Raw genomic sequence first — 23,625 nt, 5'->3', positions numbered from 1 at the left:
ATTTATGTTGTAACAGCAAACATCATGAAAATCCAGGATTACTTTTCTGAGTGATGGCCAAAATTGCTGTTGAACATAAAAAAATAGCTGAAGGAATCACCAAATTATGCAATTATTTTCTGGGACCATGAATAGTTCCAAATATGAATGCGCGACCAAACCAGCCTTTGGCCCCACTGGTAGCTTGTCAAGAATTCTTGTAGAATTATTTTTGGTCAGCAGTTTCTACTCAGCATCTTTTCCCTGAAATGGGAGGCTTGTATCCTGCATTCCCAATCTGAGTAGATCAGGAATTACAACTTTTAACACAGATCTACCAATAATGTGCCACTGTTCTCTACATCGGGTCTTTTTTCTTGAAAGCCACGGCCTTCCTATGATTAAAATGTGGCTTCTTCTTTTGATTCCACTGGCACATCAAAATATCCCTAAAGGTTGTCCGGAAGGTCTTGTTACACAGGGCGTAGCACATGGGGTTAACTGTGCTGTTAACATAGCACAACCAGTAGCCCAGTGCCCAAAGAGTTTCTGGAATACAGTCCTGACAGAAAGTGTTGACTAACACCATGATATTGTATGGTAACCACGTTGTGATAAAGGCAAAGAGAATGGCACTGAGTGTCCGTGCTGCTTTCTTCTCATTTGCCTTTTTTTCATTCTTGCGCTTGTTGATCTCTGTCTTGGCCTTAGAGGCGAAGCGTTTGGCCATTGCTGCATCTTTCATGGTGATGGCTGTGGGTGACTGGTCAGCTGGTGATGAGGTGACAGGGCTTGATTGTGACCCTTTTCGACTTTTGTTGGATGATGATTGCTTGTCTTTGTTGTTCTTCCCCTTTCTAGATTTCTTACCATCTAGATAGATAGATAGATATGACATTATGTAAAAATTTTATTTGTATTATTTTTATGTATATCATGCAAACAAGAATACTTAGTGGAGTTTTGTCCAACCTGTTGGAGTCTTTGATGGGTCAGCACCGTCAGCTTCATCCTCTGAACCTGACTGGTCCCCAGTGGCACCAACTTCATTGTTGTTAAAACTGTCACAGCTGCTCTGCTCGGCTTCACCCACTGTAGTTGTTGTGGTGTTGACAGATCTCTTGGATGCATGGCGACCTGGCAGCAGTGCTGAAAACTGGAAGCAGAATGTGCCACACCTCCCTCTGCTTCCTGTTCCTCCTGGTATGCCAGCATTGTCAATGTTGCTCTTCTCTGAACCCTGCTGATTTAATTCATAGCTGCTGCAGCTTTGAGAGCTCATCTGGCGCAGCATGGCTGATGAATCTTTCTGGCTGTTAGCTGCAGCTTCTCCACCACCTTTTCCACCACCACTCCCTTGATTCTGAGCCTGGCTTGGACTGTTGCCTGCCCCAGAACCCTTGAGACCTTGTATATCTTTAGCACGCTTCTCTGTCTCCTGATAGATCTTCCAAAACAGGAATGCCATAATCGTTACTGGTAGGTAGAACGCAGCAATAGCAGTGCAGAATGTAATGATGGGCTCGGACAAGAACTGGATGTAGCACTCAGTGGGCTGGACTGTCCGCTCTCCCACAATGTACTGCCAGAACAAGATGGCTGGGGCCCAGAGAATGAAAGAGATGGACCAGGCTAATCCAATCATGGTCATAGCTCGCTTGGTTGTACGCTTGGCCCGATAGGTCAAAGGTCTGGTAACAGAGAAATACCTAAAAGAACACAGAAAGACAATAGGCAACTTTCCACATACAGAGTAACTGTGACTGTGCCATGCATTACTGTCCACTGCAAAGCCTGTCTTGATAGTATCAGCTAGAGTCACCAGACACAGAAATTTTAAAACTCTACACAAGGGACTTTGAATATGCCCTGTTTCCAACAGCTCTGGGGTCTCATTTATAAAACAGTGGGTAGAATCCATACTAAAGATTTACGTGTGGACAAAAGCAGAAAATGGCATATATTAATATTCTGATTTATAAAACCATGCGTACACCTGACAGTGTGCTATTTCCTTTTATAAATCCCAAATCAACTTGGAAATGTCTATACACGGATCAGCCTCATATCCCACCCTCTACACACCCCCACTCAACTATAAATGGTCAGTGCAAAGCACCTTATGAATGCTGATACATAGAAATGAGCCTGCTGAACAATGGGACTTTATGGGTGAATCAAGGCAACAGCCAATTGTCACCTCAATGTTAATTTTCCAGCATTAAGACTGATTGCTTCACACTTTACCAAAATGATCATGACAGTCAGTGTATTCCTGACCCTGAGATATCATGTGAAGACGAAAGTTTGATATTCATTCATTCATTTTCCATAACCGCTTATTCTGTTAGGAGTCACGGGTGGGGGCTGGAGCCCATCCCATTTGGTGAGACGCAGGGTCCACCCTGGACAGGTCGCCAGACTATTACAGGGCTGATACATGCACAGAGACAACCATTCACGCTCACATTCACACCTACGACCAATTTAGAATCACCAACTAACCTAACCTGTATGTCTTTGGACTGTGGGAGGAAGCCAGAGTACCCAGAGAAGACCCACACTGACATGGGCATAACATGCAAACTCCACACTGAAGGGCTCTCCCACTTCAGGATTCTAACCCCAAACCCCAGATTCAAACCAGGAACCCTCTTGCTGTGAGGCAACAATGCAAACCACTGCACCAGCATGCCACCTAAAAGTTTGATAGGTAAACACAATTTATTTATTTCTTTATCAAAGTTTGTTATGGCGATCATTGCCTGCATTATGATCAGGACTCAAAATGAGATATGGAGTTTAATAATGGAAAAGTGTGTGGCAACCACTGTAATGTCTGTGCGTACACAGTCATGTTCACTGTAGCAATTTTGCACACAAAAACTATCTGAAAACTATCATTAATCAAGCTTAATGATAGGTATGATATGATATGTATTGGAAGATATTATTGGAAACTGTTGATGTTCTGTTTTGCAAATATTTAATGCTATTTGATGTGCACTTCACTGCTGACCATAAGTGTCAGGGGTCCATGTCATTGGTCCAACAGCCCATTGGTTCGACATCCCATTAGTCCGACTGTCCGCAGTGCTGAACGGCTCGCGGCGGGTGTATGGTGCTCTGTGACCGTCTTTAGGCGGAGCAGGCTCATAGCTTATGTGTTTGCTACTTTCTTTTTCATTTTAACCCACACCATGATCTTTTCCTGACCCTAACCAAGTGGTTTTTGTGCCTAAACCTAACCAGACCTTAACCACAGGGCATCATGATGATTTCGGAATGGACTTAGGAACAATGAGTTTAATATGGTTGGAACAATGGGATGTCGAACCAATGGGATGTCGAACCAATGGGCTGTCGAACCAATGGGCAGTTCCCAAGTGTCAGCTGCATCCCTTTCCTCTGCGCTCCCGGGGATGGGAATGTAATGGTGAGATTATACAAATAATCATGTCTGTCACATTTAATTTCTACAAATTGGCTTCAATTCACCACCTCACCAACTGCATTACCAATGTCCCTTGTCTCAAAAATGTTAGTACGCATGGGTCAGAGTAGGACTGTAGTGATATACCACTTTTAAGGTATACCGTGGTATAAAAGTTGATGGTTATCATACCGTGTAACTTTGCTTATCTACGATATTGAGACTTTTGCACAAACTCCCATTAGCCATTGAAATGGTTTCAAGTTTCAGTTAAAGTAATAAAACGTTTGTTCAACGTAAAATAACCATCCCATTTTCATTCCTTTAAGGGTCATTCTGACTGATTATAATGTAAATTCCGTAATACCATGATACCGGATATTTTCCGAGACAGTTATCATACTGTGAAAATCCCATACCGTTGCGAGTTTCCCTACAGGTGCACACATTCTCCTGTCAATTTTGTTTTTATAGATCACAACTTTTGAATGGGAAGTGGCATACGCCTCTTTCAGGCCTCGTTTTGTGCATATGCAATGTTTATAAATGAGACCCCTGCATACTCTAATCCATTCAACAGAAGAACTCTGTACATTCATCAGAAAAAAGGCATCTACTAAGCAATCAGAGTACCCCCTTCTAATCCTCTAGCAGATGTCAGCATCCACAGGTGTCCAGTTTTATCTGAGCTTTTTTAATGAGGGTAGTACGAACAATTTATGAGGTGGCTATGTATTCCATTTGAGTTTATCAGCAAAAAATATAATAAAGTATGTTCCATTACCTGTCAAAGCTGATAACAAGCAGGTTCATGACTGAGGCATTACTGGCCACATAATCTATTGCAAGCCACAAGTCACAGACCACTGGCCCCAGGGCCCACTGGTCCATGATGATGTAGGTGGTATACAGGTTCATTGACAGTGTGCCAATGGTCAGGTCAGCAAATGCTAGGCTAAGCAGGTAGTAGTTGTTCACTGTCTTCAGTGCTTTATTAATCTTGAATGACACCAACACGAGGATGTTGCCAACAACAGTGACAAGAGAAAGGGATCCAGTGAGGAAGACAATTATGATGACCTGCAGATTAAGAGGTAAGAAGAGAAAGAACCAAAGATGGTAGTTATGTGCATTACAATGTGTAAGAAGCTTACTCATTTTGTTACAGTGACTCAGTTTCCCAAAACATATTCAGTGTTAACTGTTCACAAACTCAAGTTTGAACAGTGTTAAGTCTGACAACATCAATGGCAAGCTGAGAAAAAAATTGGAAGTTAGGCAGCTATGAATTACCCTTAATGGCCCCGTTTCCCAGTTAAGATTGATCTTAAGACTTAAGAGCACAGTTAAGAACACCTTAGCCAAGAAGGGTCGCTAAGATAAGAGTGTTTCCCAGATGAGTTCTTAATGCCCTTCTTAGGTTCGCTCTTAAGATTGCTCTTTAAGCTAAGTGCGAATCTGGGAAACAGGTTTTTCTTTCACAGGAGGCTTAAGAGCATTCTTAAGAAGCTCTTAGCGCTAAGATCTTCTTAACTGGATCTGGGAAACGTGGCCAATAACAGTAGTTTCTTGAAGGCGAAAGGCTACTGAGCTGCAAATGGCACTGTATGCAGGTTTTGTCAGATGTATCAGAACCAGGGTTGGAAATTAGCACCAGCCACCAGTCAAGTGCTGGTTAAATATGCTTACATTGTCAACTATGGTGCAGATCCCTGTTTGGCCCCAATTGGATTTTAATTTCTGGATACAGGTGGGGTGGCACCAAATCCAGACTGATATAGAGAGCAAAACAGAATGTTGAGCTCACAACATCAGGATGGTCTCACCAGGCTATAAGTAAAGCCACATATACTGACAAAGCCTTTAGTTAATGCCAGCACCCGCAGCTGTTTGTATTTAATCTAAAAAAGTTAACTGTGGGCTGACACAAATTTCAAAAAGAGTTAAAAGTTATTGTACCACTCACAGTAGATTGGTCTTTTTCTTCCGGTGACGCTGTCTTAGCTATTGATGCATCTCTTTAAATGGCTATTGCAAATCTACAATGAAGTTTTGATGATTGTCATGTTTGTCTCATTAAACATAAGTTTGTTTTATGAGAATGGATGGATTACTAAAATGTATCCAGACTTATGGAACTACTTGTTTATCACAGGAGGACTCAAGTCATTAATTAATGTAGACAAGTCTCATAGCTTTCCATAGTTGCAAAGTTTATCTTGGAACTCCAACTATAATCAACTGGTTCAAATGAGCCATGGAATCCCTGGAGCTTTGGAGCAGCCATGTGAAGAGCACAGCTAAATGTTTGTCTGGTGGTTAGAATTCCTCGCTACTGAAGCCATGGAATTTACACAGTGAGCAACAAAAATACTCTGCTTGCTCTGTTGTGGAGTGCTCTCAACCTGCAGTGTACAAGTCTTATGTTTGCGCATTTAGGTGTTGAAAACCATAGTAGTAAGCCATATTACACATCAATTACTAACATTTATACATAGCAAAAAGTTTTTTAAAAAGTCCATTGATGGTTTGTTGATAGCTTATTTTGTATTACAGTTTCACCAAAGCACTTAAACTGACGGAATGAGAAAAAGTAGAGCTGTGGCGGTTGCACTGACCTTTTGTTCTGGTGTCTTTCTCTTTGACATGTCTGTGGATGCATATGTACACATATATATACATATATACATATGCGCTGTGTGTATGTGTATGTCTTTGTTCATTGTTGGTAAAATCAATAAATATAGTGTTGGGAAAAAAGTAGAAGTGTGGGGTTACAACATCACAGCTGATCATTACCTGCCAGACAGTATGTCCTCCTAATGGGTCAAACTCCTCTGCTGGCGACATTAACGTGCTGTTAACTGGTGAATCAGTGAAGTTTCCTTCATGCCTTGAGACATGACTGACATTGTGCTGCTTCCACCCACCAATACTTTCAGACAATATGGCCAACTCCTGGTAAGAGCCACCTGAAGATGTGGAAAAACATCAATCCAAAAAAAAAAAAAAAAAAAAAAAGCCACAGTTAAAGGCACACACACAGAGAATCTGAAGAAGGCTACAAATCTTTTATCAGCAGATTTGAAGAACATTTGCATGAATCATTAAAAGTCTAAAGTCTGTTTTAGACCCCCCCCCCAAATTTCATTTTATTTACCTGTTTTCTGTTTATTGATTGTATACCATTTTGCTTTATTTACATATTCTTACTGCATATCCTACTGAACTCTTTTTATAATATTATTTAAAAAGTGCAGAAAACTTTATAATATGAATTATTATTAAGATACTAAGTGCTGCAGTGTAGTGCAGTACCTAAGATGGCAGGCTCAGCTATGAAAGTAGTGTCAGGCTGGTCTCTCATACCAGGAGAGCTGTTGGTAAGGAAGTGGATAGAATCAGAGCTGGAGGTCAGGTTCATGATGACCAATGGACATCTTGAAGAAAAGGAAAAAAAAAACTGAGATGCAAAAATGAAGGATGAAGTTGTTCAACTTAACTCTAACATTTCACACAAAAGACTTTGGGCAAAATAGTTATTTAATTCGATAACTGAAATTGTTACATATTTCAATCAGTGGAGATTGCAGTTTTATAGAGAGCAAGTGTTACCATCACTTGGCAGGTTGTGTATTAATTGGAGCAAACAGTGCTGTAGCCACAGGCACTGTACTATAAGAACCAGACTACAGCAATCTGTGTCCATCATCCCAGAGGTGGTGGCAAATCTACTAAGTGTCAAGTCTTTGTACTCAAGTTCCAAGTCTAGACAGGTAAGTCCCAGGTCAAAACAGGCAAGTCTCAAGTCTAGTCTCAAGTCAAGATTTACAAGCCCCAAGCCAAGCCCCAGGTCAAGACAGGCAAGTCCCAAGTCAAGTCCCAAGTCAAGACAGACAAGTCCCACGTCAAGTAATCAAGTATTTTCAAGTCAAAGGGCTCAAGTCCAAGTGAAGTCATTGATAATGAAGTCCAAGTCGAGTTCCATCCATCCATCCATTTTCATCCACTTATCCGGGGCTGGGTCCCGGGGACAGCAGGCCAAGCAAAGCTACCCAGACATCCCTCTCCCCGGCAACGCTTTCCAGCTCCTCCTGGGGGACCCCAAGGCGTTCCCAGGCCAGACGAGATATGTAATCCCTCCAGCATGTTCTGGGTCTGCCCTGGGGCCTCCTACCAGTGGGACGTGCCCAGCACACCTCCAGCAGGAGGCGCCCAGGAGGCATCCTGATCAGATGCCCGAGCCACCTCAACTGACCCCTTTCAACGCGAAGGAGCAGCGGCTCTACTCCGAGCTCCCTCCGAATGTCCGAGCTCCTCACCCTATCAAGTCAAGTTGCTTTTTTGAATACCGTAGAACTTCAATTAATAGCCTGGGCTATTATTTGCTTAAATCACTGAAATCAACAGGCCTATATTTAGGACAGACCTCTATATGGGGCAGGCCTTTAATTCCTTTCACACAAAACTGTTGCTCAGCAAAGATGGGGGAAATACAGTCTAATTGTTTATTTAAACCACTATGAATATTACTTGAAAAAGAGCCTTCAGATAATATATCAACTATGGGTCATTCATTTGATCTTGCTCCAACAGACAGAGCATCAGAGAGAGAGTTAAAACACTCAACAAGATTACAGCACCCAGCACACCGACACAACACCACTTTATCCTGTTAAAACAATACTCAAAACTTAGATTCATTTTTATGAAAAACCCATTTGATCTAAGGACCCTTATGGACTATTGGAATATGAATAACTTAGAGGGTAATCAAGGAATGGAGTTAGAAGAACTTCTATAAAAAAATGAACTGCTTGGCAACCAGACCAGGTGTCTAATTGAGACAGCCCTTTATTTGTCAAAAGGTGTAGCCACATAGGGGCTAATAAAAGGGACTGGCTGTTTAACTGGGACTAGGCTTTTAATTGAAGTTTTACGGTATGTCCACTTGAGTCTAAAGTCATCAAATTTGTGACTCGAGTCTGACTCAAGTCCAAGTCATGTCACTTGACTCCACACCTCTGCATCATCCTGATATCTAACCAGAATTTAAAGAAATACTTCACCCACAAAATGACCATATGGAAACCACTTAGTCATGCTGTATTACCTTGAACTCATGAAGAAAACCTTTTTTTTTTGTATGTCTCCTCAAATAATAGTGAAGATATTATCTTACTGATTGATTGGAAACCACCTTTACCAGCAGCAAACCATTGTCAAAACATCTCTAATCTCTCAAACATCTAATCCAATTTTTATATATTTTTTTCCAAACCTAACCAGAATTTTACATTAATTATGTAACTTTAAGTTAAAGGGCTCTAGTTTCGCAGACCGGGCGAGGCAGGGGTGTGGCCAGGCGGATTTTGCAAGTTTGGCACATTGTGCGCCTGGCGCAACTACTCCTCTTTCCCACCTCCGTCCCTCCTACCTGCACAAGTCAGAAAGAGGGAGGAGAGAAGGCATGGAGTGGGTTTTACACACATCACACCAATCAAATGAGCCCCTCACCTCACCCTTAAATGCGCTGCGTGAAGGTGTAATGAGAGTTTACTCAATTCGCCATGGCGGAAGAGAGCAGCAGCATCAGACAGCCAAACTTCTCCCAGGAGGAAACTGATGTTTTGGTCCGGGAGGTCCAAGCTCGCAGTGTCCGAATATACGGAACTGCGAGCAGACCTCCACGGGTTGATGATGCAAAGGTAGCCTGGGAGGAGGTCACCACAATTGTAAATCAATGTTACATTTCTCTTGTGAGCGCATGCTCTCTCTTTCTCTCTCGCAGTCTCACTCTGTTTCTTTTCTTTTGACTTTTCTAAGATGACAGATGCTGAATATATACTCCCTCTCTGATGCTGTGGCTGTTTGTGGTTGGCTGAGAGGGATGTGAACTCATTAGTTTGCAGCTGTGTTAATCAAATCAGGTTGGGTTTCCATTACGCGTGCCAAACGTGCCAAATGGTGCCAATCCCCTTTGATCTGATCAGATGTGACGGGACAATCGATATAGAGATACATTTATGTGCTGATTGCAGATAGTTGCATTGAATAGTGTTTTTTTGGGTATTTATTACATTGTTAATGTGCCTGATATTCTGGAAACCTGCCTGTGAGGTTTTGGTGACGTGTGCGCACTGTCTGCCCGTCAGCCAAACTTCGGCTTACACCGGCTGCGCTCCGCCTGCGCTGACAGTAGACCTGGTTTCAGCTGGCGAGCTTTTAGCGCACCTTCGGCGAAGCCTTTTGGCACGAAACTGTCACTGCGCCAAGCTGGATCTGTCGACACCTTCCCCTGTTGTGTTGCCACACCCATCTCAGCACACCTCGGTTTGCCAAACTACCAAACTGAGCGCGCCTCGGGTTGCACTGCTCGAAACTAGCTCTGTGCGGGGTTCGCCACCCTGCGCTGCGCCGGGAAACTAGAGCCCAAGGACATAACGTCATTCTTGGGCTGCTAATCATATGAACCACTGAATAAGGATAAGTTGGCACTGGCTAAAAATTCGAGAAGAGTAATCCAAGTCTCATTTATAGGTATAGATTTCGAGGAAACATGGCATGACTTATTGATTTACAAATGTTCATTTTGTGAGTGAAGTATTCATTTAATGACAAAACATGGTATACAATGGATTTATTTACAAATTGATCTGTTATTTGTTCAAATGGATTTCATGTGCCACTTTGCCACACTTGCTCTCACAAAAATGTGGTTAAATTTTTAATTCAATACAATTTAGTATTTATTTACTCAAATGGAGGTATTTGTATCCTCACACATTTAAATCTTTAGTACCAGAGATAGACAAATTTAAGAACTAGTGAGAACTACCATAAAGATTACACTGGTGTCCATATAAAAAGCTAAAAAGACAGCAGAAACAAGCATGTGGAAATGGTGTGTACATCAGGGCTATAAGAACCATGTATCAAGTCAAGGATGACAGACCAAAACATACATGCATAGCTGGAGTTGGCAACTAGCATGCATACAAAGTCTGAGGAAAACAAAACAGAGCTGGGATCAGGTCAAAAAGTCAAAAAAGGCAGACAGGGGTCTGAAAAACAGGCAGGGGGGAAAGGCTGGCACAGTAATGCAGGGAACACAATAGACATCTGGCAGGGAATAAGTGGAATGAGTATATGGACTGCATGGGTAATGGGGGGATGGGGAACAAATGTGGGAGACAGGTGATCTGGGAGATGGTGGGAAGAATGGGGTTACTGCAGGGCAAGTGGGAAGGGCTCTGGAATGAGAGGAGAGTTACGCCTAGTTCACATTACACGAGTTTTTCCTTATCCGCTGCGAGGGTCCTAAGGACAGAGGGATGTCGTATGCTGTAAAGCCCTGCGAGGCAAATTGTGATCTGTGATATTGGGCTTTATAAATAAAATTGATTGATTGATTGATTGATTGAATATCCATGCCTTTACGATGTGTCGTCTCAAAGTTAAAAAATGTATTTTGGTGTCGATGAGGGCTCAGTGGAGAAATTTTGTGGTGTGCACACACAGGTCATAATGCAGTTGGTGAGACTCCCGATGACAGAAACACACGTCGCCGGGTATGAACACTCGCAACGCTAGTCGCTAGTCTCCGCAACGCAAAATCAGGGTGAAAATCATGTAATGTGAACAAGCCTTTAGTGGCAAGGTAAGGAACAGTGAAAATGTTTTTATCAGGTCATCAGATACTGTGACTGAAGGTCTGGGAGTACAGACAATGGCTTCCAAAGAGGTATTCTATGCAGGATTTTCCTAAAATAAAAAAACAATGTGTACAGCCATATGGAAGTAATCTCTCTCAATTAACACTTATGACCCACTCTCCGTGTGTGGCAATGTATTTTTGTGCCTGAATTTTCTTATTTTCTGTGTCTTGAACATTCATGGGTGTGCACCCCCACAGCACTCAGGACAGTATAGGGTTTTATAAAAAGGTAGCAACCAGGTTCTATACCATAAGCTGCAGGCATCCAAAAGATACAGTACCAAAAAAGGGTAAATATAGCAAGGCAAAAGACCAAACAACAGTGAATCTAGGGTTGGCTTTTACTTTCACTTTTGCTGGTGAGCATTTACAAACAGTAACCAACATCCTGTGTTGTATACCTTTAACCAGACAACAGCCAAGTTTTATTTTGGCCTGTCATCAAGTTAATCATGGAATTGATTGGTGACAACTGATATAATCTGCACTGGCAAGCTGTTCTCATGCACAGTTTCTTACAGAAAATCATGCAGCAAAATTCGTATTGAGTGGTCCAGTTAGGAGGCTGGTTGGCAGTGGCAGTTGTAACACATTCGGTGCCCTAGACGAGCCAACCCTCCCCATTTGTGGCGCCCCTATGATGATGAGGGCGCCTAAGCATTCACCTATACTGCCTATGCCAAGGCTGGCACTGCTGGTTGGCCACAAACCCAGGACCTTTCCCGGGAGACCAGTGTTTGGAACCTTGTAAACTTTGAGTGAACTTCGAGTTATTTTAAGGTACATCCTCATCATATATTTTTTTTCCTAAACCTAACCAAAGTAACTTTACTTAGACTTTACCCCACACCTTAGCCAGAAAGCCCATGTTCAGAACCTTGTGAACTGCGAGTGAATTCTGATTTATATTAAGGTGTTGTTACATCCTCACCTTTTTTTTCTAAACCTAACCAGAATAAATCTACTTTACTAAACCTTAAGATGCCCAACCATGATTTTTTTTCCTAAACCTAACCTCTGTAACTTTACATTAATTATGTAACTTTAAGTTACATAATTAATCATTCTTGGGGTGCTAATCATATGAACCATTGTATGCGGATAATTAGACACTGGCTAAAACAATGAGAAGAGCTGCAGATTCTGCTCTTTGATATGTTATGATATAATATGGTATGATATGATATGATATGATATGATGCAATCTGTCAAAATGAAGGGTTCTCCATCCCACCCTGCCCTGTCAACCAATGCAGTGCAGTGCTTTTGCACATGAACAACTACAAACACAAACAGAAGAACTTCAATTTTCCTTCATCATGAAAATGATCTAAACATGCTTATCATTTCAAGTTCAATCCTCTGCTTCCATTGCATTGCTGATTCTGGCATAGATTAGCATAGCCTGTAAAGAATAGATGACATTACTAATACAGGCTGTACTAATTAAAGCCAGAACCATCATATCTCCTCAGAAAATGTCTTCAATCCACACCTTTAACTCTGATGTTTGAAGAAAAAGGTTTGCTGAAAGGCTACATTTCTACACAATTAAATGAACACATGTTAAACAGTGTGGAACCCCAGAGTGTTCAATATTAAATAAATAGAACAGACTTAAAGAAATAATCACGAGTAAATTGTGTAAAATTCCGTTGAATTGTTGACTGATTCGGCATCGCAGCATTGAAGTGCAGTTTCTCGTTTAAAAGATTAGCCAATCAGAGCCACAAGTGGGACGAATGCCATTGTCAAGCTGTTGTCAAGCAGTTGTCAAGTGGTGCGCCGGAAACAATGAAATGTAATCCACTCTTAAAACCTCTGCAAAACAATTATATTAGCAGATCTATGCATAGGTGTAGACTTAAAATTATGTTAGATTCAGGAGGATATATAATTCTCTAGTGATTGGTAAGAGAGAACTGAACCCCCACTTTTTCACACCCACAATCCAGAAAACAAGAACGTCAGCGTAACCATGAGCTTTGACATGACTGGTTTATTACCTTTGTAGGTCGAGTTGTAAACAGATTATTACTCGGTATCCAAGGGAAGAGCTTGTGACAGCAGTGTTGGTTGGCTCCTGCTCCTGACCATATTTGTGTGTCTTTCTCTGATACCTTTTTTCCACTAAAATTAGTGTGCATATGCGGGTTATACCCCTTAAAAATAGGCAATAGATCAACATCCCAGAAAGGTTGTAAATCTCTAACTGTTCAATCTTTCTTTAAAACTCTGTACTGAATAAATTTTAAACAATTTTTGAGCACTGTCGTATTTCCATGACTGATTGTTGTTGGGACTACTGTGGAGTCATTTGTCCCGGAATTGAATGCCAATCGTAAGTTTTCCCATTACATACAAAAGCCAAATGTTAGTGGGTTTTGGTAGGATTTTGGTCCAATGGGACAGGGTCTTGAGGAACATCTTTAGAATCCAAACAAAGCCCAAGTAACTTAACCAGCCAACCTTAGCTGCTGCAGTGCAGTCAAAGGTGGCTCATATGCTGAGTAGGCTAATAAGCCAAGCTCACAACCCTGCTAAGCTACTTAGCCAGCTAACTAGGTGGCATATACCATAGACATATGTACGTAGACGCTCAACATCACCGCCATATTGGATGTGGCAAGGCTGCGTTGTAAACCAATACAAGTAAATGGACTTAATTTCATAAAGCGCCTTTCTACAAAGAAATTTACGTTAATGCCTCTCGTTTATTCATTCACACATGCACTAATATACTTGGGAAACAGTATGATGTAACGATAATTACATCTGTGTGGGATCAATAAAGTTCTTATCTTAGCCATCTGAGAAGATCAAATACATTGTTTTTGGTGCCTGTTTCCCAAGTATGTTAGTGCGTGTGTGAATGAATAAACGAGAGGCATTAATGTAAATTTCTTTGTAGAAAGGCGCTTTATGAAATTAAGTCCATTCACTTGTATTAGTTTTACAACGCAGCCTAACGCAGCCTTGCCGCATCCAATATGGCAGCGATGTTGACGTATCGCAGCAGCGGGCAAACCCACTCGATCAATCAATCAATCAATCAATTTTATTTATAAAGCCCAATATCACAAATCACAATTTGCCTCACAGGGCTTTACAGCATACGACATCCCTCTGTCCTTAAGACCCTCACAGCGGATAAGGAAAAACTCCCCAAAAAAAACCCCTTTAACGGGGGAAAAAAACGGTAGAAACCTCAGGAAGAGCAACTGAGGAGGGATCCCTCTTCCAGGACGGACAGACGTGCAATAGATGTCGTACAGAACAGATCAACATGATAAATTAACAGTAATCCATATGACACAGGGAGAGAGAGAGAGAGAGAGAGAGAGAGCGAGAGAGAGCGAGAGAGAGATATGCAGGTAATGACAGTATCTTACAACAACATTAATGGAAGTAATAATATTATAGTTATAGTTCTGGTTACTGCGGTACAATATGTTGAAAGTATGTATTAATACCTGGCAGTATACATGTGTGACAATAATCATATGTGTATAATAACAGAAGAAGTATGACTAATGACTAATGATGGCAGCAGCAGCAGGAGGCATCTGGCAGGACCACGGCAGCAGCACAACCACACACGTCACGCTGTCCAGGCACCGCTGTGATATGAGTTAATCTGAGAGACAGTGGAGCACAAAGGCTCCGGAGAAGAAGCCGAGTTAGTGACATCCAGAATGGCCGGGTTAGCTAGATGCAGTAATAGGATACGAGAGAGAGAGAGAGAGAGAAGGAGAGAAGGGGCCCGGTGTATTATAGGGGGCAGACTAGGCCTAAGTCAGCCTAACTAAGGGCTGGTACAGGACAAGCCTGAGCCAGCCCTAACTATAAGCTTTATCAAAGAGGAAAGTCTTAAGTCTAGTCTTAAATGTGGAGACGGTGTCTGCCTCCCGGACCGTAACAGGAAGATGATTCCACAGGAGAGGAGCCTGATAGCTAAAGGCTCTGGCTCCTGATCTACTTTTGGAGACTTTAGGGACCACGAGTAACCCTGCGTTCTCAGAGCGCAGTGTTCTGGTGGGATAATATGGCACTATGAGCTCTCTAAGATATGATGGAGCTTGACCAGTTAGAGCTTTATAAGTTAACAGTAGGATTTTAAATTCAATTCTGGATTTTACAGGGAGCCAGTGCAGAGAAGCTAAAACAGGAGAGATATGATCGCGTTTATTAGTTCCTGTTAGTACACGTGCTGCTGCATTCTGAATTAGCTGGAGAGTTTTTAAGGACTTACTAGAGCTACCTGATAATAGAGAGTTACAATAATCCAGCCTTGAGGTAACAAAAGCGTGGACCAATTTTTCTGCATCTTTTCGGGTCAGGATAGGCCTAATTTTCGCAATATTACGCAGATGAAAAAATGCAGTCCGTGAGGTTTGCTTTAAATGAGAATTAAAAGACAAATCTTGATCAAATGTTACTCCGAGGTTTCTTACGGTAGTGGCAGGGGCCAGAGCAATGCCATCTAGAGAAACTATGTCATCAGATAAAGAGTCTCTGAGTTGTTTGGGGCCAAGAACAATAACTTCAGTTTTGTCTGAATTTAACATCAGGAAATTGGTGCTCATCCAAGTTTTTATGTCTTTAAGGCAATTATGGAGTTTAGTTAATTGATTGCTTTCTTCTGGCTTCATTGATAAATACAACTGAGTATCATCCGCATAACAATGGAAATTTATAGAGTGATTTCTAATGATGTTACCTAACGGAAGCATATATAGAGTAAACAGGATTGGTCCGAGCACAGAACCTTGCGGAACTCCAAAACAAACTTTAGTACGTAAGGATGGTTCATTGCGAACGTCAACAAATTGATAACGATCAGATAAATAAGATTTAAACCAGCTTAGTGCTGAACCTTTTAAGCCAATTAAGTGATCCAGTCTCTGCAGCAGAATTTGATGGTCAATTGTGTCAAACGCCGCACTAAGATCTAATAAAACAAGTACAGAGACGAGTCCTTTGTCTGAAGCAATCAGAAGGTCATTTGTAATTTTAACTAGAGCTGTCTCAGTGCTATGATGCACTCTAAATCCTGACTGAAATTCCTCAAATAAATTATTATCCTGGAGAAAATCACACAGCTGGTCTGCGACTACTTTCTCAAGGATCTTTGATAGTAGGCTATAGTTGGCTAACACCTCTGGATCCAGGGTGGGCTTTTTTAGTAGAGGTTTAATTACAGCTACCTTAAAAGACTGTGGTACATAGCCTGTTAATAAGGATATATTGATCATATCTAATATATGAGTGTTAACTATAGGTAAGACCTCCTTAAGTAGCCTAGTTGGGATGGGGTCTAAGAGACACGTTGATGATTTGGATGAAGAAATCACTGCAGTCAATTCTTGAAGAGAAATTGGGGAGAAGCAATCTAAATATATATTAGATTTTACAGCTGTGTTTGAGGTTAGATAGGTACTATCTGAGGGCAGGAGGTCATGAATTTTGCCTCTAATAGTTAGAATTTTGTCATTAAAAAAGCTCATAAAATCATTACTGCTAAGGGCTAAGGGAATACAAGGCTCAATAGAGCTCTGACTCTCAGTCAGCCTGGCTACAGTGCTGAAAAGAAACCTGGGGTTGTTCTTATTGTCTTCTATTAGAGCTGAGTAATAGTTTGCTCTGGCATTGCGGAGGCCCCTCTTATAAGTTTTGAGACTGTCTGTCCAGATTAAACGAGATTCTTCCAGTTTGGTTAATCGCCAATTCCTTTCAAATTTTCGCGATATTTGTTTTAACTTACGGGTTTGACAGTTATACCAAGGAGCGAACTTTCGATGCGGCGTCTACGTATATATGTCTGTGGGGGTCCATGTCATTGGTTCGACAGCCCATTGGTTCGACATCCCATTAGTCCAACTGTCTGTTTGTGTTTTTATAGTTCATAGATAGTTTTAGTCAGTTATAGTTTTGTAAATACTGGAGGAGAAATGTCGAGGAGGTCGACAAGGGACAGGAAAGTCCCGTTGAGATTTGTGGATGAGGAGGATGGACTGGAGGAGACAGTTGGAGTGTAGTCATCTCAACCACAGTAAGTAATACAGTTTGTATGCACTGGATATGTATTCTCAGCTTTATTACAATAATGTTTTTCAATATCTAGTGTAAATTTTGAATCGAATCGTGAGGTGCCTGGGGTTTCCCACCCCTACTGCTTAGGCCTACTATTTACAGCAGCAGCTAGAAAGGTGATACCAAATCACTTTGACATTGTTGTTGCTCTCGCTAGTTGCTCTAGTGATTGGCTGAAAGGTGAGGGGTTGGTGACAACTCCACTGACATGTGAAGTGACACTACAAAATAAAAACAGACTTTGGAAAATTTTGATTGACTATGAGACAAAACAAAATAAAATAATATTATCATTCATTATACTGAGTTGACTTAATAATGGCCTTATTTCACATCATTGCTTCATTTATATATTATACGTGATTTATTATTATGACTGTTTCATAACAACATAATTATTAGAATTAGTATTAAACACTTTGGGTTTCCATTAAACAATGCACAAAGAAATCTACTATAAACATAACAAAACAGTCCACAAAATAAAAAACAACAAAAAACAGATTTAACAAATAAAATTAATCTCAAGCATATTTAAAGCCGATACCTCAGCCGAGAAAAACTTAACATTTCAAATATTTCATTCAAATTATATTGATGTCAAACTCACAGAAACCTGATGTGAAGCAATTGGTACATCACCTTAAAGAAAAGGTGACATTTTTTCAGTTGTGTCTTAAAACAGTTCTCTCATTATATGAAAAGGGTTATTTTTTGCCCTAATTGTTCCTCTTGTCTATACTGGCTGTAAAAAGATCCCTTCCTGTAGGAATGGTAGTGTCGGTGATGGGGGTCAAAATCCAATGCACTCCTTCAGTGCCAAAATGCCTTGTAAAGTTAATGAGACTTCAGCAATATGTGTTCACAAATTTACAAGTGGCTATCTTCCAAAATTCCAATTCCAATTCCAATTAAAGGGCCAGTGTGTAATATTTGGCATGGTTTATTGTCAATCTGAATCTGAATCTGAATATTCTACCCATTAATATGTTTATACAAGTGTATGATCGCTATAAAATAAAATTTGTTTGGTTTTCTTAGCCTTATAATTATGCTTTTATATATATATATATATATATATATATATATATATATATATATATATATATATATATATAGCAAGGGCCTTGCTTTAGAGAGGTCGCCATCTTGCGCCGCCATGTATGTAAGGCAGCCCGAGCGGACAATCCAGCCAGCCAGAGAACGCGTTTCGCGTGTATAAATGAACCAACGAAGACAGCGGAAGGAAGGAAGAAGGAGGAAGAAACAGCAGAGTGTTAGTAGTTCATCGATAGAGAGCAGTGAAAAGTTTTTTTTAGTTATAAAGTTTGCGAATGGACCACACTTACCACGCAACAGGAGAGAATGAATCCGAACTGTCATCTGCGAGGAAAAGAAGACGCAACTTCACTCCTTGTGATGCACTCTCTGCGGCACTTTTCCTCCTGGTGATATATCTCCCGAACGATGGGAGCAGTAGCACCGAATCCCATTCTGTGCATTCAGCCTCTCTTCTCGCCAGCTCAGCATCAAACACATGGAGTTCCTCATCTGTATACTCCGGCTCAAACAGGTATGGCTCTGGGTCTGTGTCCGCTACAAGAAACTCTTCAAAATCGTGTTCAAAGTCGTCCATTGCAGCTACTATAGTCCGGAGATATCGCTAGGCTAAATAAACAGCAGAGCTCTGTTTACCGGCTACACTGTCAGTCAGTGTGCAGGCTGGAGATTGGTGGAGCAGAGAGGGGAGGGGGGTCCCCACTCGGTATGGTAAACGAGTATGTGTGTAAAGTTATGAAGTGTGTCTGTTATGCTAGAAGAGTCAGAGTTTGGGACGGAGTGGAGTGTTACTGGAGTTTCTGGAGTGCTCAAATAAACGGGCCTTTTTCCCAAACGCTCCTCTGGTCTCCTGCTCGTGAGGGATTCATTACAATATCGTAACATGGCTTAGATTTCTAAATAAACATTCACCTCATCGCTAGATAGACCTACTCCTGAAAAAGTCGTGCGCAAGCCTTTTTGTCCCTACGAGGCCACCGTCATTTACGGGAGGGGTGAGCGAGTAAGCCCTGCAATCTAGAATCTGACCACTGATGTCACTGTTTTCAACCCATTTTACACACTGGCCATTTAAGTCTTTTAAGCACAAAATTCCCTCATTTTGCTGTCCCTCCATTACAGTTGAGCAAGACAACACTGAGGAAACAGAGACAGATTTTTGTACTAAGACTGTGACTTTGGAAGCTACCCAGTTAATGTGTGTAATTAACTTTAACAGAACTTGAGAATGCATTTTTGCACAGGAAGAGGGATATAGATTTCCCCCCTATCATTTGTTTTATTGTTTGCTTTCTTTCACACCACATGGTAACTCGCTGCTTCCAGTCATTTCTGTGAGCGGAAGAGACGACCCACGATAACATGCACAGATTTTGCTCTGGCGTGCACAGTTCACGGTGTTGAACTAATACCAGTTGCCATCCAGCATTGGCCAATCAAATTGCAGGAATCGCAGAAGAGGACAAGATGGTGGAGCTGATAATGTTGGTGTCTGAATACCTGGAGTTATGGCACTAGCAACTTAAAAGGACAACAAAAAGAAAAACTGGGCCTGGGATAACATTTCTATCAAACTTCAGATGACAGGTAAATTGTCCAAATACTGTGGTAGTTTAAGTAATTTCCGTTGTTTTGCAGCAGTATGCAGCTACAAGATAGCTTGCACTTCTGCTAGTGTTCACAGGGGCAAACTGCCTGTTATTGCAGCCGTGGACTAAGCGATTGCAGCCGCTTTCATAAACGCTTTGCTTTTTAACCCTCTTGCAGGTAGGTGGTTGTTAGGTGGTTATTAGGCAGTTACTGTGAGGCGGTGTGGAAGCAGTTTAATGGTGTGTTGAACCAAACGCATTGTGAGCATTTTGCAAGGCGAGATTACATACAAAGGAAATGCAAAGATGCAAATAGATATGAATTTGTGCCGGGCATTGTGAATGCTGCAAAGACACGAAATTTGAGCTATTTGTAAGAGAAATTTCTCTGTTGCGACAGCCTTAAGGGTTGAGATCTAGTTGAGATTGGACAAACATTTTAGTCATCTGTGGACAAACTGAGCTCCACCACTTAACATAAGTAAAGCACAGAAAAGACAGACAGATCAGAAAAGGAAAGGGCCCTAAGATTAGTGAGTGAAGCCATATCAGGGCTCCGGACTAACTTTTTCCACTAGGAGCACCAGTGCTCCTTACTCAAAATTTTAGGAGCACCAGCACAAAATTTAGGAGCACTATCTATATCGACACAACATATTCATAATTTTGTCTATATTAACTGCATTACTGATAATTTAGCAATAAACACAGACAACCCTGCCTCTTAAATGATGTGTGCAGCGGCGCTTTTGCTCCATCATTGCATCTGTCCCTGCATAATTTATACCTGATGTTGTTGTTGTGCTTAACCAGGGTTTCATGTTTGAAGTGTGTGGTGGAGTCGGCGAATTTAGTTTTCCCCGCAAATTTCGGACCACACTGAGAGCAGTACATGCAGGACATAACTTTCTTTTCTTTATAATATCTCAACCACATAAATTCAGTGAGCCATTCTTGTCAGAAATGATAGGGCTTTGGCTTTTTCGGTGCTGCGACATCACCTGCTGACTTGTCCTCTATCGTCGTCGGAAGTTTGGGAAACTGGCACAGGACCGACAGGAGTTTCTGGATTATTTTTTCTTGTGAAAAACGAATCTATAGTTTGTTTCATAGCGTCACTTTATGGTCAAACGACACAGCACTTTCTACTCAACACCGGCTCTGTGACCCCGCACACAGTGCACATGTACTAAAACTGCTGCACGTTGCTATGGTTACTGGCGCCCCCCCGCCCCCCGCCTTGCAGTGCGCATCCAGACACACATGACAGGCACACACACACACACACACACACAGAGACACTCACTTCCGCTCCTCCATGAAATGCAATTATAAAAAAAAAAAAAAAGAAAAAGGGGGAGAGGGGTGGATTTGTAAGTCGCACTGGTGCTCCTAGTTAAAAAACTATGTCGCACGGCCTCCAAAAAAGGTCGCAAAATGCGACCAATTAGGCACAGTCTGGAGCCCTGCATATGACTACACAGTAAGTTCTTAAGATATGCTTTTGTGACTTGTGTGATCTATTTTGTTGAGTTGATCCTTAATAAAATGCTTTGATTAATATAAGCTGGTCTTTTATTGTGGAAAGTAAACAACAGAAGGAGTGAGTCGGTGATGCACGGCAGTGAGAGTATGAAAAATAATACAGAGCGTTGCTGTCTTCGTTCACACTGGTTCAGAGCGTGGAGCCTCAGGATTTACAATGTTGTCATCACTTTCTATCAGCTATTGGTTGTACTTTACTGCAGACCAAGTTAGCCATTAGCTGTCTTCCCCAGTTAGTTAGCCCAACTGCTAGCACAGCTGTGAAGGGTGAATATTTGGTGGTTGCAAAATATTAATAGTCCAGAAAACATTCCAGAGGCCGTATATGGGTGACGTGAAAATTTGCTTCATGTTTGGTGTGAACACAACTTAAGAAGAGCTTTGGGAAGGTAATCAGTTTAAGGCCAGTGTAGCTCTAATTTCATAGCTAGCATTAACTTTGAATGTACACGTGAGCATGTTAGTATTGGTAAAGATAGACTTGAAACCAAGGAAATATCCCTCCTAGGCTGTCAAATTAGTATTTCACTTAAGTTGCTTACTGGATCAATTGAAATTGAAACTGATATTTGATGATTGGTTCTGCGTAAGATGTCTTACATTACTAGGCAGATCTGCATGAAAAATTTAAGCAGCATGTACTGTATGTTTGAAACACTATCATTTCACTAAAACATTATGAATGTTTTTGGAGCAACAGTGCACTCATCTTATCATTTTAAGCTTGTTTGATATTTCCATAATCTTATGGAATATAACATGTTACATTATGATGTTAGAATATCAACTATTAAACTTATTCTTATTAAATAAGACGCTAGTGTTGACCAGAGATTGTGGAACAATGCAAGAATTTCTACATGAAGAACCCACAAACATGCCTGGAGATTTCACCGCAAAAAACAGAAGTGACTTTTTTCACGTGTTAAAGAAAAGGGAAATGTATATGGTGTATACATTTCAGCCAGGACTCAGTACTACTACTACTAACAACTAAATGCCTGTGTTAAATCTTACATCTTAGTTTGAATATCCTACTTATCACAAACTAGGTCATCTAAAAGCCTTCATAGAGAAATTTTGGACTACTTGTTCTCATATTTTTCTAATGTTGACTTTTAGAAATAAATTATTTTGTTTTGTCTCTCACTTTAAGTTTGATTTAATCCGACCAGTGATGCAGGTCAAAGTTATACTGTATACTGTTTACTGTACCCTTTTTCAACATAGTGCTTTCAATTGTAAACCAAATATCAGCACAATATTATGCCCCTCGAAATATTTAACATAAAAGACTGAGAAACCCCTGCAAAACTCATAAAATATCACTAGTTACTTGTTGGTCACTTATGCTTCATAGGGCTGTTCTACAATTGGAATTAGTCTCGACTGTAACATTATGTCCTGGATATTATATTTCAAAGAAACCATACTTCATTTGTTTTGCCTGAAATGTGTAAGCATCATGAAATGTGAACATCTATATTTACATTTGTCGGACAAGTGAATACACTTTATGGCTGTACAATAATATATATTTGATACTATTATTAAGTGTTTTTTCTTGTTGTTGTTTCAAAGGATCCCAAAAGATAGGTGAAAAGATAAAAGTCAAGACTTGAGGTTAATGCATTTCATGTATTTTCATAATTAGCTATGGATATTAAAATCCCCCCGACCCTGACTGTCTGTGTCACTCTGTCTGTATAACCATGGTATACAGACATATATTTATACATAATAATTACTTATTATTAAAAAAAAAATAAATAAATAAAAAATAAAAATAAAAAAACGAATGATGAGTTACTGTAATGAAATGTACTTACCAGTCCACTCTGGTTCCCAGTATCCAATATGATATCCTGCTGGGAAGCTCAGCTCTGCTCATGCAGCATGCTTCTCTCTGCTCTGGCTCAGACTGCTCTGTTGGTGTGTGACTGGAACCTCCAGCTCCGCCTTTGACAGCTGCTTTGATATTGTCAGTATTAGAACCTCTCAGATGTGGACTGTTTCATGACAGAGGAGATTATAAGATCTCCTATGAGGTGGGATGTGACAAACCTGACTAACCTGTGACATTGCAGATAATTTGCTCAAAATAACACAGCTGTACAGATAGGCTAACAGTTTACACTGTGTCATATATGTATGTATGTGTTTCAGCTCTGAGTAAAATACTGCAACAAAGTAGCTATGACCAAATCAAT

At 40.8% G+C, this 23,625-nt stretch overlaps 1 protein-coding gene across 1 annotated transcript; it reads right to left on the bottom strand.

Moving 5' to 3' along the window:
• Positions 1-69: 69 nt before the first annotated feature.
• On the bottom strand, positions 70-23,272 carry chrm3b (cholinergic receptor, muscarinic 3b). Its single transcript, XM_049564240.1, has 7 exons — positions 23,245-23,272; positions 6,731-6,852; positions 6,212-6,384; positions 4,197-4,492; positions 1,366-1,688; positions 952-1,308; positions 70-852 (listed from the first exon to the last, which is right to left on the bottom strand). The coding sequence occupies exons 2-7, from the start codon at positions 6,834-6,836 to the stop codon at positions 338-340; spliced, it is 1,770 nt and encodes a 589-aa protein (XP_049420197.1). The 5' UTR covers positions 6,837-6,852; positions 23,245-23,272; the 3' UTR covers positions 70-337.
• Positions 23,273-23,625: the final 353 nt, after the last annotated feature.

This window comes from Epinephelus fuscoguttatus, linkage group LG20, assembly GCF_011397635.1.
Source record: "Epinephelus fuscoguttatus linkage group LG20, E.fuscoguttatus.final_Chr_v1".
Classification (NCBI taxonomy): Eukaryota; Metazoa; Chordata; class Actinopteri; order Perciformes; family Serranidae; genus Epinephelus; species Epinephelus fuscoguttatus.
The sequence above is the reverse complement of the archived record's forward strand: the minus strand, read 5'-3'. Positions and strand labels throughout refer to the sequence as shown.

Bases quoted from the DNA above. Each gene is read 5' to 3' on its own strand.
- chrm3b (XM_049564240.1), bottom strand. From the start codon at position 6,836: ATGAACCTGACCTCCAGCTCTGATTCTATCCACTTCCTTACCAACAGC. The intron at 6,385-6,730 runs GTACTGCACTAC...CCACATCTTCAG, and splicing joins AGCTGAGCCTGCCATCTTAG to GTGGCTCTTACCAGGAGTTG. The intron at 1,689-4,196 runs GTAATGGAACAT...GTGTTCTTTTAG, and splicing joins CTTGTTATCAGCTTTGACAG to GTATTTCTCTGTTACCAGAC.